Genomic DNA, 17,051 nt, shown 5'->3' on the forward strand with positions numbered 1-17,051 from the left:
TTTTCAAGCAAGGGCCACCAGAAGAAAATCCTCCATGAATTAAACCAGCCAGCACCTTTACTGGCCTGTAATGGTAACATCACCTGCATTCCTGAGAGCTTGTAATCAGGCAGGATGAAGTAAACAATCCTGTCTGCAAAGGCACCTTAGTCACAAACTCTGGTGCAGGGATTGCTTTTGCTGTTTAAAGAACAGCAGCCATGAATTTTTGACGTTTCTTTTCTTAATTGATTAATTTTCCCTCGAATGATGTAAGAAAATTAATTACAGAACTGCAGAATGACTGAAAGGGGGAAGAAGCCTCCTCACTATAGCTCATGGCTACAATTATAAATGCCATCTTCTGGGCAACATAAAACATCTTTGTAGCCACCACAATTTGCTGAATCTTTTGTTGCTTGCCCTTGAAGAGGAACATCTCTATTATGTGTTCAAGATTTGAATGAGGTCACTTAAAGTAGTTCAAGACAGTGCTTTTGAGACTAAATACAATATTAAATCTCTCTATTCTCCTAGGTATAGAAATGAACAGGAACAAGGGAAAGACTTTCATGCTGCTGTATTTGTGGATGACAGTAAGGGATTGGGAATGTGTGTGTCAATGTGCAAGCCAGTTACAAAACAAAGCAATACTGTTGTGTTAAAAAGCACTGAGCAGACTTAGCACAAGACAAAACATCAAAGGGAAGAATAAAAGGATTCATGTTCAGATTTGCAAGCCTGGATCAAATGCTGAGCCTTAAGGGGTGAATTTTAATCCAAACTCAGGTATTTCAGAGGTCATCATTCTTATTTAAGCCTTGATTGTATAATACAACTGCTCAAGAAAAGAAGAAAAAAATAACTCTTTGAAGCACTGACAACTTTCCTTTATAAGCTTTGCTAAAGACTAGTTAATGTGTCATATACTTCATTTGACCAAAGTGCTAGAAAGGAGCAGCTCCATAGCAGATGAGTTGGAAAGTGAATCACTGAGCTTTCCACTGTCTGTGGGAAATGCTAACACTAAGGGTGCTGCTGTAGTGTCATCCAAAACAAGGTCATCTCCTTTAACATGAAAGAGATCTGTATTTTTCATGATACGTAAATAAGACCTGTCTTATCTCAGTGATACCTTGAGTTAACCACCTGAGCACTTCTCCAAAAAAGTGAGCTGCAGGGCAAGGAATTCAGAGGGTGAAACTGGAGGAACATTAGATTTTGAGGCTTTGGCAACAGAATTTGCACATGTAGAAGAGAATGTACCTTTCTGAGCAGCTCATGTATGGACTGCATTTATTAGAAAGCACTGACATTTCCCCCAGAAGTTCCAGCTGCATCTTTTTATGCTCGGGACTGCTGTCAACTCTTGAGTTCACTGTGTCCCAGTGTTTCATGAGACAGCATTCTTATCACCTCAGCACTAAAAACCTTGCTCCCAGAGTGGATGAAGCTGAGTCACTGAGTGCCCTCCCGAGTACTCACCCAAGGTACCAGTGCAGAGACAGTTGTGTGTCCGAGGCTGGGGCTTGGTCTGGTGGCTGTCGAGGATCTGCTGCACGAGCTGCTCCACTGAGAACCCTGAACTGCTGTTGCCATTGCTGCATGTCCACTTGATGCCATGAACTGCAAAGAGAACAGTAAAATTTCCCATCAGAAACTGCAAAATCATGCCAAAACCATCAAAAGCCACTCCAAATTACCAGTAAAAATCCATTCCTGCTGCTTTGTGTCAGAACTGAAAGGAGACCTATAAAAAGCAACAGTAATGGATACTGGCTTACTATTCTCTGCTCCTTGCTATCAACAGGCTTCCAAAGGCAATTCCTGAATTAGGAATACATAGAGGAAAAACTCCTCAGCAGAGTATCTGGCTCTGTTTCAGTCTGCTGCTAACAGGGACTCTGCACCTGCAATGACTCTCTGTAGCGCAAGCAACCTTCACTGAAAACCCAAAACCAACAAAAGACTTGGTTCCATTGAAGTAAAGCAGTATAATTCCTAAGAGACTTTTAGAATCTTTTTCTGTCTAATATGAAAACAAAATCAGCCTTATAGTAAAATGAGCAGCCAAAAATACACCAGAGTAACAGCAAATGCAAACCTCCTGCCAGGTCTTCATTGTCAGATCCCAATGGCAGCAGTGAAGGCTGACTCATTTTTTGGGAGTGACTAACAGACACTGTGTGAGTTCCTCCTCAGACTTGGATGACCTTTTAGTAATTTGAGAAAATGGACAGGTGGGTGATGTTACAGAACAGGTTGCAAACTGAAGCTTTTTCCTTGGGAACTCTCTGGGCCTGTTAGCTATTTAAATAAGAATGCTAGACTGCATACAGATACATGACTTGAATAAAGACTCCCTCTCAGAATATTTTAGTTGCAGAATTTCTTATAACAGTGATATTTGCAACCTGACTTACAATGGAAATGGCACTTATAAAATATTTTATCCATAATAACTGACTCAAAGCATCTTCTGTCTCTCTTAACGTCTCTCTGAGCAATTTATATGTGCATATTATTTATTTATCCTTTAAATGCACCACAGCTCATGTGCAGATTTTGGAAAGTGCTGATAAGTGACAACATAATTTCCAAGGTGTCCTCATGTCTGGCAGGTTCTTTCAGAGAGTCTTTGCCATAGTCTGTCAAGGCACGTTCCTTGCATGTTGTGTTCTAAAATCCTTAAACCAGAATACACAAAATCAAAGCTGAAAGTCTCATGGTCTTAGGCTTTGTAGTAAAGCCACAGATCCCTGTGTGGTGAAGGTCCCTGATGTGAAGGGGAAATCCTGGCAGCAGCAGGTTGGGCTGATGCTCCTGTACAGCCACAGGCTGGGGCAAAGCCAAAAGCAGCATCGTGCAAGGAGATCAGAGCAAATGAAGGGATGTTTGTGACATCTAATGGTCACAGGGGCAGCATATCCTGTGAACAGTGTTCTGTTCTTCTCTCTGATGCTGCTCACTGAGTGTGTCACACACAGCTGGTGGAACAAAGCTCCTGGATCTGCTCTCTGAAGCAGTTTTATTGCTTTTTTGTTACCTGTTGCTGTATTGCCTCCTCACCCACTAATGTCATTTTGCCCAACAGCATCTCATCTTGGTCTAGTTTTATATTGCAGAATTCACATTGCTATTGGCCAGGCTGGATAAACTGCAGAAATACTGTAAATCAGGTTTACAAGCATTCTTCCCCATATCACTATTTAAAGTGCTGCAGATTGTTTTGTAATAAGTCCCTCTATGTTTGTTTGATGACCACATTTATTGTTATCGTACCCAACAGATTTTGCTTCCTAGTATATTCACAGTTTTGGATTTCTTCTTAACACTCAGTCTCTGTTATGACATCTACCTTAGACATGCTTGCCACTTCACTACCTCTGCTCACATTCATTTTATTATTTAAGATACATTGTTCTGTCACCAGTGGTATTATGTCTAATAAGTGATGTCCAAATAGCAATTTTACAAAAAATACATTGTCAGTGAGATCAGAATGCAGTCAAGTATTTTGGATGCTTTCAGCTATACAACACTAAGTTACTGAGCTGTAATTACTATTGAGAAACTTTGCATTAGGTAATTTCTAGTTACTTCAGAAATGCTTTTTGCTAAAGAAGTGAGCTGGGGTCCGTGTTTCTGGGTACAGAAAGTGTTTTACAGCAGGATGGCAGCACTGCTAAATCCTGGGATGAGCAGAGCATCAAGGGGGCAACCTTGGGAAGTGAATCATGGCTCAGGGTTTGTGTATTCATGATGATGGTTCTTAAGTCTGAATCAAGCTGTGAGCTAGGAGCTAAGGCATAATGGACAGCTTTAGAGCTGGGTACTTAGAGAACCATGCCTATTATTTTCAGGTCCTTCCAGCATAGCAAAGTCCCATTGAGGATCAATTACTGCTGAGGAAAGGTCCTTCTCCAGCCTTGCTCCAGCTGATCCTAAAGGGCTCTGGCTCCAGCTTCTGTCCACGTGGTGCCACTTTTTTTGGTACTTATGTTCCCCATATGCTATGAAGGTGATAAAATAAAAAGCCAGTGAAGGGTGACAGATTGCAAAAAAAGAATGTCTGGATGCTTAATGCAAATTATCCACTATCTTGGCACATCCAATATGCAGATTTTCTTCCTCCCTCTTTTAAAGAAAGACTCCTGTGCCTGGTGAATTGTTAGTACTGAATACCAAACACTATCAAGATGGCTTTTAACATGTCACGCTTGGCTTCCTGACACATAATGAATCAGCAGGAAAGGAGATTTCTATAGGGAAGAAAGTGCATTATGAAAGGAAGGCTAATAAAAAGCATACACACAGACTCTTCCTGCTTCTTAGTGGTTCAAGAAGTGAAACCACTGTAGAACTATGTTTGATTTAATATAACCATAATATAGGAACAAAAAAGGGGGAAAAAAAAAGTCTGAGGCTTAGGAGAAATTCTGGAAAGGATTTTAATCCAGATTCCTGTTCAGACTTCTACTGCATTTCTTGGTAATTTAAAATGAAAGCTGTGAACTGCTTCAACACTTTCCTTTTCAGTGATAGCATGGAGGGGTCTAAAAGCTGCTGCATTACAGCAGCAACACATTCCTCCTGCCACACACCCTCTGCACAGTGCCTGCAGCACAGTGCAGCCAGGCAGAGTTACTGGTGCTGCACTGGGTGCTCAAAGGAGAGAACTGAGGCTGGGGGAAGGTCCACAACTCAGAGTGCTAATGCTGCTGCAATCTCTTCTTACAAACTTGGGCTCTCACCTTTCCTCTCTTTCTTCCTTTTTGAAGAAAAGGCAACAAAAATGATCTTGTGATAGTGCCCAGCAGCTCCTGTTCATTAGCACTGCCAGGACTTTGACCACCATGAGCAAAGGAATGAAAGATGATCTGAATTACCAACAAAAAGGCTGCTCAGAATCCAAACTTGCACTCAGAAACATGACAGACTGTCCAAGTTTCTTACACCACCTTGGCTATTTCTGCCTTCTGCTGCTGCTGGGGGTACTCAGTCCTCCACAATTTCCAGGCCTGCAGTCCTGCTGTCTTGCAGATATCTTCCTCCTCCCCATCACCTGAACTCTACCTCACTGCCTCATCCTCACTCTAGACCTCTGAACACCATCAACAATTGTTTCCCTCTTTCCCTCCCTGTGGTTTCTCTACCCTAACCAAAACTTGTCCTTAAAATACTCTCCTATATTTAAATCTGATCATTCCACCATTTCTGAATGCTCTTAGACATTTCTCTTTGCCACTTCAAGCATTTTACACGTCTTGATTTTATTCCAAAGACCTTGCTTTCCCATACCACCTTTCAGAACACAGCTTACACATACCTGTATATGTACAGTACATTATGAAGCCATTCCCTATATCCTCCATGTGGCTCCTCTGCCCCAGTTTGATAAATCTTTTGTTACTTGAGTAACAACAATGAGATCTCCCCCATGAAGCTGGTATGTTGAATAGACTGACACAGCTGGAATATCTAGAATCACCAAGGTCAGGTTTCTGTTTGCCTCTGCCTCCTGATGTATCTTGCTGGCCTCCTGCAAGCCCTGGTGTCAGTCCTGCCCTCAGCCCCTCCTGACCTACACAAAGTGCTTTAAAAATCCCCAAAGTGCAGCTGGGAGCGTGAGCAGGTCCTTTGTCCAGGACCCATTCCTGCCTTGCTGCCCACATCCCGCTCCACCAAGTGCTGCCACTGAGAGGTGTTTCCATGGCGATGGTCAATTGGAAATGGCAGCCTTGTCCTTTCCATTCCCACTGCCTTTCTCTTGACAGAAGTAAAGGCCTCGCTCTGATTTCTCAGTTTGGCTGAAGGATATTTCCATTAGATTTATCCTTTCGCACTCAGACGCCCACACACAGCTTAGCTTTGATTTTCCAGCCTTCCATTTCCACTCGTTACTGGTTGTGAAGGACGGGTTTACCTGAGCCTCACTGCTGGGGACAGCAGTGACACCCCGTGCATGCTAATGTCCTGCACGGACTCACAGGGGCGTTTTGCTGGGAGCTGTTTTTCACAGACGTGTCTGCCTTCCAAAACAACACTTTTCCTTGGAGGTTTACTCAGATGCAGGGGGATTTTTTACTCACAGGGGCTGGGCAGACGCGCTGGCCAGCATCCCCTGAAGAGGGACGCGGCTCTCCAAAGCCGCCCGGCGCAGCCCTCTCGCCCGTTTCCAGACGCGTTAAATCCGAGGCTGCTCGCACATGGAGGAGCAGAGCGGCGTGTGTGGTCCTCGCCCTCCTCCGGCTGCAGCTCAAGGGCACCATCACCATCCTCCCCCTCCTCCCCTTCCTCCTCCTCCTCCTCCGGCTGCTGCCAAGAGCAGCGGGAGCCGCGCACGGCGGCCGCCAGGTGGCGCCAGCGGATAAGGAACGGGACCGGGACCGGGACCGGGATAAGGGCCGGGATCACACCGGGACTGGGACTGGGATAGGGCCGGGATCACACCGGGACTGGGACTGGGACTGGGATAGGGCCGGGATCACACCGGGACTGGGACTGGGATAGGGCCGGGATCACACCGGGACTGGGACTGGGACCAGACCTGGGATAAGAGCCGGGATCAGCACCGGGACTGGGATCAGCACCGGGACCAGGATCAGCACCGGGACAGAGACCAGGACTGGGATCAAGGCTGGGATCAGCACCGGGAGCGGGACCGTGTTGCCCGGGGCCCCAGACCCACAGGAAGCCTGGCAAGGCCTCCCCATTTCTCCCATTTCTCTACGGTTATTTTTAAAATTTTTTTTTCTCCACTTTAGATTTGTTTTTGTTTTTAGCAAAAATCTTGTTTGGGGTATTTTGGGGGAAAAAATTCTTCAGAGAGAGTTTTGATCCCTTCCCAAGGCTCCCAGCCCTTCTCCCCAGGGCTCTCCCCAGGGCCCCAGCCCTCCTTCCCCAGGTCACATCTCGGTGGCACTGCCAGGAAGGTTTGGACTGACACCTTTGCAGATGCTCTAGGACCGAGTCTGCCAGTCCCTGCCAGTCTGCCAAGTGTTAACAGAGGAAATAAAATACCAAGGAAGAACAGGAAACAAAGCCTGGTATGCCTGCAGCCTCCTCAGAGATTCAGCAATTGCTGCATCTGGTTTAACACCCAAGTTTTAGGGGATCAGGAAATGATTTGGTTTAGGTTTCCTCAAGTTAGCTTCCATTACTGATAATGGTGGGTTCCTACTGGACTGCAGTCAGCACTCAGTGGGATTATTTCACTTTGGTGTCTCCAAACACAGCTGAAAGGCACCAGCTGAAACACAGTTCCTAATTTTGTTCTTTTGGCAAAGTGGGACTGTCTATGGAAGGTGGAACTCGACCACGAGGGAAACTGCTTCCCCACCACAGAGTGGCCCATGTAGGCGTGGGATCAAGCTTCCTTTGGGGACATAGAGGCCACTGCAGATCTCAGAGGGAGAGGAAAAGTGCATTCCTGCACGAGCTGCACTCCTGCAGGGGTGAAGGGGATGGGGGAAGATGAGAAGCTGAGCAGTGGCTGGGGGCAGGAGGCTGATGCTGGCCACACAGACAATGTGAGCAGGGGTGCTCAAAGTCCAGGTGGTGGACTGTGGATGTAAGAACCTATCCAGCACCTTCTATCATGTTCTCTTTTTAATAAAAACTCAGACTATTGCAGTAAAACTGGATGCCAGCATTACTAAACCCAATTTTTTTTTAAAGAATCCACATTGCTTTCTATGTGGTCAGCTGAGCTAAGCTGGCAAGCTTCAGTTTCCATTGAGGGGCACTTTGGAACTCAAACAAACTCCTTGGGGAATTGTGAAATTCATCCCATGTAGCATTTTTGTACAACTGATCTTTTAAGATGAAATATAACCCCAATCCTTAAACGGAGTTACTGAAATTAAATATAAATTCAAGCCAAGGTAAAACTCCCAACAACTCAGTTCTTCAAACTGCATTAATTCCAATTGCTGCTGAGTTTTGTTCTGAGCTTCAGGGGTTTGGTGCCTTCTGCAGTGATGACAACACAGGGATGCAGGCTGGGGTCACCTCCAGGAGGCCTGATGGCTTCACTGACACAAAATCAGGGACTCTGGGAGAAGGCAAGAGCAGCCCATGCCCATGGGCTGATGAGAACACATGGAATTTCCAGCTTGCCCAGCTGTGGCTGCGTGCAGGCAGCACAAACAGGAGCCCTCAGTTCCTCTGCAGCAGAGAAATGCAAAAAGCTTTTCCTCTGAAAGGAAGATAGCTCTTAATTATAGTGGACCTGGAACAAGGATTGCAACGTGGCACCAGCTGTGAGCTTTTAAGTCAGCTTTGCCAGCTGAAGGATGAGAGAGCCAAAAGGGGATGATTTGGAGAAACCCCCAACATGAGCTGGCCCACAATTTGCTGATCATATGGAGTTTATATACAGAATTCTGCTGTGATGGATTCTGCCACTGAATTTGCTTTTACCACCAGATGCCTCTAAGGACATCTGCTAATCTATTCAGAGAAATCTCAAAGCAAGACTGTAATGGGGCACAAGGGGGGAGGAAATTGAAAGTTAAGCCAAATTGAGGCTCATTCTTCACACCAGGCATCCTGAAATGACTTACAGGTGTCTCGGACCACATTCCTGCAGAATTTTCATGGATTATAGCTATTTACTTTACACAAATGTACCCAAAAGTTGCATTCATACCAAAGCAACACACACACACGACAACCCTTTTGCTTGAGACACCCAGCTGGGATGCTCCCAACAGCTGGATTATCCCAGCTCTGGCATGACTGGAGGTGTCACAGCCTTCCCTGGGCTCCCTGGCCTTGGTGACACTCTGAGACAAGGAGCCTCCTCCCCAAGCCTGCAAGGAGGAAGGAATCATCCTGAGGGAGGTCAGGAATGTGTATGAGGCCTTCCAGGCTCACAGGCTTCAGTCCTGAGGACTGCCAAATGGAGGGCTGGCAAGCCAACAGTGATGGTCCAGAGAAGGCAATCAGGAGGTCATGGACAGTGTGAAGGCAGTTAACACACAGATTACAACTGCAAAGCCATGAAAGCTGAAGTCAGGCTGATTAATTAATTATTTACAGTCTCAACTCAGCTGGAGTTGTTGAGAAAACCTCAAATCCTTAGAGCATCTGCAGCATTTACCTTTCATGGATGTTCAGATGGGTTCATTTCAGTCTCTTAATTAGTTCACACACCATCTATGTTAGAACAAGTTAATGCTCTTTCTTTCCACAAAGCTCTCAGAGCTCTATGGCCGCTCCAAAAAGGTGAGGTTTTAATCCATAACCAGCAGTGCAAGCAGAGTGACAGAATGAGCAAACACCAGCCCTGCAGCCAGCCAAGAGCTCTCTCTGGGTTCAGCAGTGTCCTTCAGGAGCAGGCAGAAGCCACCTCTCAGCACCCAGCCTGCAGTGCCCTGCTCTGCTCAGGGGGTGACAAGGCTGGCACCAGGAGCTGGTGCCTGTCCCTGATGCTCCTGAAGCCAGGACTGACTTTGGGAAGATGCAGCAGGGAAGGAAAGGGGAGCTGAGCAAATTATGGATGCAAGAAATGTAAACAAACTCCCTGATCATCCCAGCCAGGGTCTCTGTGCATTTCAGGAACAACAGTTTGATGTATTTGTCTAGCTTGGACTCCAGGACTGATGCTGCTCACCCTGCCAGCCATCTGCCACATTGCTTTGAGTTCTGCAGGCCAGGAGAACATGCTCCCACACCACTGAGTGTCTGCTACCCTCCATTCTGACAGAAAAGCTTTAATACCTGAGAGAGGTCAACAGCTTTAACACCTGACTTCAGCCCGGGCTGAGCAGGACTTAAACAGCACTTGTCAGTGAGTCAAGAGCTGGACACTGCCACCAACCTCTGACCAGGAGGAAGCATTTTCCCCAAGGAACTGTATCAGCTTCTCTCCCTTAATCCTGAATGACATCAGTGGTCTGAAATGGGAACCTACCTGCAGGTACAGAGGCCTTGGACCTCCACACACACCCTGGCTGTAATCATCACTGATGTGCCTTAAATGAGGAATTCTCATGGAAAACAGCAGCCAAGAAAACAAAATAATCAACAAAACCCCCACACAGCTTCCAAGCCCAGAGGAATAAAACACAACAAACCCCAACACAGAGCAGGTAAAAGGGTGAGACTGTCACTGCACCAGCCACACCACGCACAACGCTTTGATTAAGCCATTGACAAATCTGCTTTAGGGCAGAGAAATTTGGAAACATCAGGCAATCAAACTGTGAAGTCTGTGAAAGAATGTGATTAATGCAAAAATGTGATGAAACTAATGTGCTTGGCTCCAGAATTTCATGGCACACCCTATAGTGGAACCAAATCTGATGGCTTCTTGGCGAGCAGTGCCCCTCTGTGCTCCCCAAACAGGGTTATCCGTGTCCTCTTTGTTTCCCAGGTCTGAGCAGAACACAAAGCTTTTATTGGAGCTACATTTCTAAGGATGTGTTTCCCAGGATATGTACCCATAAAAAGAGACGTGTACATGCATATATACTCTGAATAATTGCACAGAATTTCACTCTTCCCTCCTGAGACATAAAAGAGCCAAGTGTTATTAAATTTACGGCGAGTTCGTTGTAGTTTTCACATAATTTTCTTGATGCACTGCAGATTTTTTAACAGGCTGCTGCTTCCTTTCCTGTTTAATGTTAAGGCACTTGTCCAGTCTCAGCTATACCAACATCCTGGATTTCTGTCTAAGTTTATCAGCCCCAGGGGCAAATGTGTCATTTTCTCTCCTCCTCTGGCCTCCAGCTTTGTGTGGAAAAGGAATACATGGGCCTGCAGAGCTCAGGATGCAACAAAGGACTGCAAACTCAGATTACCAAGGCTGTGGTCAGCACAAGGCTGATCTTTCACGGATGGCAGACACACATCAGGATGCCCTCCGTGGCTGTGACCTCCAATTACAGAAGGCTGGGCTTGGCACCAGCATCCAGGCAGGGGCAGAGGGCAGGAACAGAAGCAGACCTGGTATTTGTTGACTCACATTTGGTATTGTGGCTTTTGCAGCTAATTTTCTCTTGGTTACAAGCTCACTTTATGTCTAATTTTTCTTTCACTGCAAAAAGATGTTCCTGTGCACATTGGAATGTGCTCTCCAGGGGAAGACACACGATATAACTGTGATGCAAAGGAAAATATTATACACCAAGGCAGATGCAGAGGGGTTCAAAGAACTGCCTGTCTGAGGGCAAACTTCCCTGTCACTCTGCACACCTTCTCTAAGCAGCCTTCTCTTTAGGCTGCAAAGTTCAAAACTGTAGGAAATGATGCTCAGTTCAACACACTCAGTTCCATGGAGCCACCTGTAAGCTACAGCACCCCACTGTGCCCTGACAATGACCAAACATGGAGATGGGTGTACCACACAGGCTCTTTGCAAGTGAGCAGGTACCTACAAACAGCCCTAGAACATGCAAGAACATAGGTACAGTGTGCAGAGGAGACCTCTTTGGGGACAGTCTGGGCAGCTCTCACACCATACACCCCAGGAGTGTTTCATATTGGACAGAAAGTGTGTGCAGATGCAAGCTGAGTTGGATGGACAAATGACTCCTTCACAGGATGTGAGAGACACTGGGCTCTGAACACACAGCAAAGGAGCAAAACCAGCCCCAGATACTCACACATGGGTTTGAGCTGCCCGATGAGCTCCTCTTTTGTCCACTTTGCCCATTCCTTCTTGTCGGTGTTGATGGAGCACAGGATGGGCCCGCAGGGTTTGCCGCAGTCCTCGATGGCCGGCACGTTCAGGTAGTGCACCAACACAATGTCTGGGTTCTGCAGGGACAGCACAGCAAGGGTTATGTTGCTGGGGCCAGCACTCTCTGCATTTAACTTCCTAATTAAATCTGGGACAGCAAACATCATGAGCAGACCCTAGATTGTATGGGATTTCCCCGAGATAGGAGCTGTTCTTTAAAAGAGGAGTGGGTCACAGTTTGCACATGGCTTCCCCCATCCTGAGGTGCTTGCAACTCTCATGCTCCACTGGTATGTTCAGCATGAACCTCTTTTCCAACCCTTGCAACACCAAATACCTGGAATATTCCTATGAACATCGCTGACAATGAACACCAGGTAATATGCTTGGGTTTAAAGGACCTTTTGTTCATTGAGACAATGCTTCCATCAGTTCTGGACCACATCAGTTTTTTCTGAATTTACAGAGAGTCACCTGAGAACATCAGGAACAGCCACACTCTCCATACAGGAGGGAAGAGCCAAGGGGACTCACAAACAGTATCACAGAGCACCCCAAATGGCCTCTTTACAGACAAGCCTGTAATTCCTTGTCTTTTGAAGATGTTTGCAAACTGTAGAGGGTTGGGACTGGAAAAGCCCCTTGCAGGACAGCTGCAGGAGGACAGAGGTGCTGGCTCCTGCAGGGTGATCCCACAGCTGATCCTGCAGGCTGATCCTACTGGTGGATCCCGCAGCTGATCCTGCATGTGGATCCCACAGCTGATCCCACAGCAGATCCCACAGCTGATCCTGCAGGGTGATCCCACAGCTGATCCCACAGCTGATCCCACAGCTGACCCCACTCTCCTCTCCCCATGGGACAGACCCTGCCCTGGTGCTCTGTGGTGCTGTCCCACCACACCTGAAGCAGGAGCTGAGCTCTGTCCCCACCCTGTGAGTAAATGAATCATCTTAACAGCAGCAGCAACAACTCTGCCAGTTCCCCAACAGCGTCCCAGGGAGATTGTTCAATAGATAATAACAAGATCGAGGAGATGATTTCTTTCCCCTAAGTCATTTACTCCTAAGTTCGCAAACTTTAATGACTGCTTTGGAATTATTTATAAAAATAAATAGGATAATGGTGTAATTAAAACTCTAATGTTTCATTAATGCTGTTAGAGCCCTGTTCCGAGGGGGAGTGGGAACACAACCCATCATCCACTTGCACAGGTTGTGCTGATGGGAGCACTTGCTTATGAAACCAGGGGAGAGCTGGAGCAGGACAGGGACACCTTAACCAAGGAGACCTGAGGAGGGAACTTCTGGTGGGCAAAGCCCAGCACTGAACCCAGCACGCTGGAGCTGCCCCCAGAGCAGCCCAGGGCAGGGGCAGGGGGCACCCAGCACTGCTGAGTGGGGTGACCATGACCCCTCTAGTGCACCCTGCACACACAGGGAGCATCCTGCACATCCCCAGGATTGGGGGGCTGGCCATGGCTCCCAGCTCCTCCAGGCTGGCAAAGAAGGGGCTGGCAGTGGGGAGGCCACTGGTGTACAGCAAGATGAAAAGCAGAGCAACCCCACAGAGCATCCCCTCGGTGACCAGATACATCCCTCTGTCTGGAGGACAAGCTCAAAAGAGCTTAGGGAAAATTTCCTTAGGTTAGGAAAATATGCAAGCAGGAACTTGCATTTTCTCCCTCTATGGATAGAACTGCAAGCAGGGGATTCTCAGTGAAGATTCTGTGAGAAAGCAGTATCAAATTCCTGCAGCCAGTGCTAAAAGAGCTGTACTGCACAGGGAAGAGGCAAAGAAACCTTGTAAGGAACAGCTAAGAATTTATTTCAGAGTGGTTTTGGGAAGTGCAAAGCAAAGAAAACTTTTGGCTCTTCTATTCCCAAGATTCTTCTGCCTTAGGCTTGTAAATGCAAGATGTGGCCAGGGGTGTGTGTTCTATTGCCATCTGTCAGAACCACGTGGGGCTGTTATAATTTATCTCTTCCACACCCATCCTCTCTCCAGGAGATCTCTGCTGTCCATGGCCACTGAGTGCCCCTGCATGGCTGATCCAATCCCATCATCCCATGGGGAGATGCTCCGCCCAGGGGAGGAGCCGAGCATTCCTACCTGGATCCAATCTGAGGGTTGGAGCACCACAGCAGCCTTTGCCCAGTGCATTCCCAGAGGAGCAGCTTTCTCCTCCACTGCATTCCCAAAGGAAGATCAGGCCCATCTACACCACCACTGGACCTTCAGAGGAAAACTCCCCCCTTGTGCAGGATCCCTGCTCCAGCAGAACCACAGCTGGCACTGCAGGAGGGCTGAGCCCCCATGGGATGGGGCTGTGCCACCCCCCTGACACACAGGGGGACAGGTCTATTCTGACTCTGTCAGTGTTATTTTGTATTACTGCAAATTTATTTTGTTTTTAATTTTTATTTTTCCTAATAAAAAACCTGTTATTCCTACTCCCATATCTTTGTCTGAGAGCCCCTTAATGTCAAAATTAAAATAAATCAGAAAGAGGAGATTTACATTTTCCATTTCAAGAGAGGCTCCTGCCTTCCTCAGCAGACACCTGTCTTTTCAAACCAAGACATCTTCTGAGACAAACAACTGGACCTTTTGTGTCCAATTGTGAGTTGTTCAAAACCTTTGTGAGGTGTTCAAAACCTTCTTTTTCACAGGCACATCTGCCCCAGATAGAGACAGCCAGAGGACACAGAAAACCATCACAACCTCTCATCCTACAAAGGGGATGTCTGAAACATCACAGCTCTCATGCATAACTCAGAAGAGGTTCAGATAGTAAAAATGATTACCCCACACACCCAAATAGTCTCCATCAGCTAATTTAACATCATTAGTGATCTAGATGATGAAGTAGTAAAAAGTAAGATGCTTCAGAGATTTCATGTAAATACACTTCTTGCTCCCAGGGAGGTTCCAAAGAAGGGAGCAAGGACACAGCAGTGGGTGATGTGGCAGTTCTGCAGGTGCTTCTGCCTTCCTCTCAGGTGAGCTGTATTTTTCACAGCCTGACAGTGCTGGGTTGTCACCAAGCAGGACAAGATTATGGGGCCTCCTGGCTTCAGTGCAGCACAGGCAAGTGGACCTCAGCAGTGGACTGGTACTGAAATTTATACTTTTTATACATAAAAGCATATAAAACAAGCACAAACCAAGCAGGTTTGTTCCTTATGCCTGCATCTAAAAGCTGACCTCAGAATGACAGATCTCATGAATGCCAATCTACTTGATGAACTGAAATGTTTTGACACTGAAATGAACAGCATACATATGTTTTGGAAAACTCATAATCAGCAGCAAATCACTATTTGTGATGACCTACCAGGAGAGCAAGAGAGATGTGAAAGAAAAAATACAAATATAACTTCTATACAGGAAAGGCATCAGGAGAGTGGACACACCAGGGCAGAAACCCTACAGTGGGGTGGTAAGGGGGAATGAGGGGAGCCCTGCACTGGGCTGCAGATGGCTCTGGAAATATTCCTGCTGGAAATCATCCCAGTCAAATCCTGCCCATCATCCCAGTGCCTGCAGCCTCCGCAGAGTTGCTCTGCTTCCCCCAAACCCAAGTTGAAGGTGCTGCCATCTGTCCTTGACCTGGCCAAGGCTCCTTGGCTTCTCCTGCCTCCACTGCTGCTGGGGGTAAGCAGGAGATGGTGCAACAAGTGGTTAAACACAAGTCGTTGGTTTTGATGAAGAAAAATGCAACTGCAACATCTGTCTGACTCTTGTTTGAAGCTTCATCAGCACTAAGTGGTCAATAAATCAGACTGGCATGGCGTTACATTTCTGCCGTGGCTTAACCATTAATCTAATGCCAGTTCTCATGAAAAATGAAGGAGAAAAACTTGGTGATGGTGAAAGTGTACACATTATTCAGAAAGTGATAATGGCACAAAATGGTGCTGCAGCCCTTCATCCCAGTGGCTGGAGCAGCCTGGCAGCCTCCTCTGCTGCCACCACACACCATGGAAATTATCTGAGTAAAACAGGGATGGTTTGTTCCACCAGCCTGCTCCACGTGGGGATTTTTCCCAGGAGCAGAAACAGCAAACTGGAACAGTTCTAGCAGGTGGGGGGCTGTGGGCAACCAGCACAGGGCTGACCAATGCTGGGGTGAAGGAATGGTCAGTCCCTGCAGAGTTCCACCATGGCTCAGCCACAGGGGAAACTCATTTCAGCAGCCACCTTTTGCTTCTTCTTCTTCTTCACTTCCCAGAGTCCCCTCCAAGGGGAAGTCTCCCTTCTCAGGGAGAATAATCACAAACACCTTCTGCCTCACCAAAGCATGCTGGTTCGGTTCTCTTCTTCTATTTTTCTTTTAAAAGCAAAAATCAAAAGCCATTTCTGGCCAGCTTCCAGCTGCTCTTCAGTTGCTCAGCCAAGGCAATCAGCTCAAGGCAAAATCTCACTGGCAGGGGCTCCCAAATCACCGATGACCACAGCTGAAGATAATTTTCTTTGGAAAAATACCTCTGAGCTGAAAGTTTTGCATTTGTACTCCCTGCTGGAAGGATGAAAGGAAGTAAATCATCCTCAGGTGTTAAGAGATCAGTGAGTTTAATCTCAGCCAAGGAATTACCCCCAAATGCAGCAACTTGCCCTGGCTGGCATTGGACATTTGTGTCAGTTCTGTTGTGTCAAACCTGTGAAGCCCCACACGTGGTGAAACCATCCTGTTCCAGCTCTAATGGCTACACCACAAAGCAGGAGGGTAGGAGTGTGACAGTGGGATGGATAGGCAGCTCCTGTGCCCCACTCCCTCCCTGCTCACCCCCAAAATTTTAACAGGCTTTTTCTTTTCCAGCAACTATTCATTCATGAGGTTTACTTTGTATTTCTCAAACAATCCAAAAGGCCGAAAAGAAAATCTCAGCTTTCTGGGAAGATAATTTCACATCCATTGCTGTGGGGTGACTATTAATATTAATATTTGGATTAATATTTGACAGATTATCACCTCCAAAAAAAGCTAATATAAAGAGGTTTCTGTGCTTTTGAAGGGCTACCATTACATGATGCTTTAGTACCCACAGGTAACTCAGGGACAGGTACTGGGAGTGGCTGTGTATCATCTGTATGTTATCTAAAAATCAAACCAGTGAATGAAACTATTCCCAGACACATGGATGACAGAATCTTCTGCTATTTATAGCAATGTCTTTCTGGATGGTTTTCTCTGGATTTTCAAAGGTTTGAGAGCAGAGTCTGAGATACCTGAAGAAAAAGGCACAAATACCTGACACAGACACTGAAGTAGTGGAATTTTTTCAGAGATCAAATGCTAGCTTTGGGCAGATTATTGGTTTGAATCCCAGCAATTTCTTTATCCTTGAACTAATTTCTAATTGAGGTCATGCTATGG

General features: G+C 46.5%; 1 protein-coding gene across 6 annotated transcripts in view; it reads right to left on the minus strand.

The window, feature by feature from the left end:
- CAMTA1 (calmodulin binding transcription activator 1) overlaps positions 1–17,051 on the minus strand; it is a 248,518-nt gene that overhangs the window by 43,976 nt on the left and 187,491 nt on the right. For all 6 annotated transcript variants that reach the window (XM_066564162.1, XM_066564158.1, XM_066564157.1 and 3 more), the window contains 2 exons: positions 11,595–11,748; positions 1,465–1,605 (listed from right to left, as the gene is read on the minus strand). In XM_066564162.1, coding sequence (XP_066420259.1) covers positions 1,465–1,605; positions 11,595–11,748 — 295 coding nt within the window. The remainder of the gene's footprint in view (positions 1–1,464; positions 1,606–11,594; positions 11,749–17,051) is intronic.

The sequence above is a fragment of the Molothrus aeneus genome, chromosome 21, assembly GCF_037042795.1.
Source record: "Molothrus aeneus isolate 106 chromosome 21, BPBGC_Maene_1.0, whole genome shotgun sequence".
Taxonomy (NCBI): domain Eukaryota; kingdom Metazoa; phylum Chordata; class Aves; order Passeriformes; family Icteridae; genus Molothrus; species Molothrus aeneus.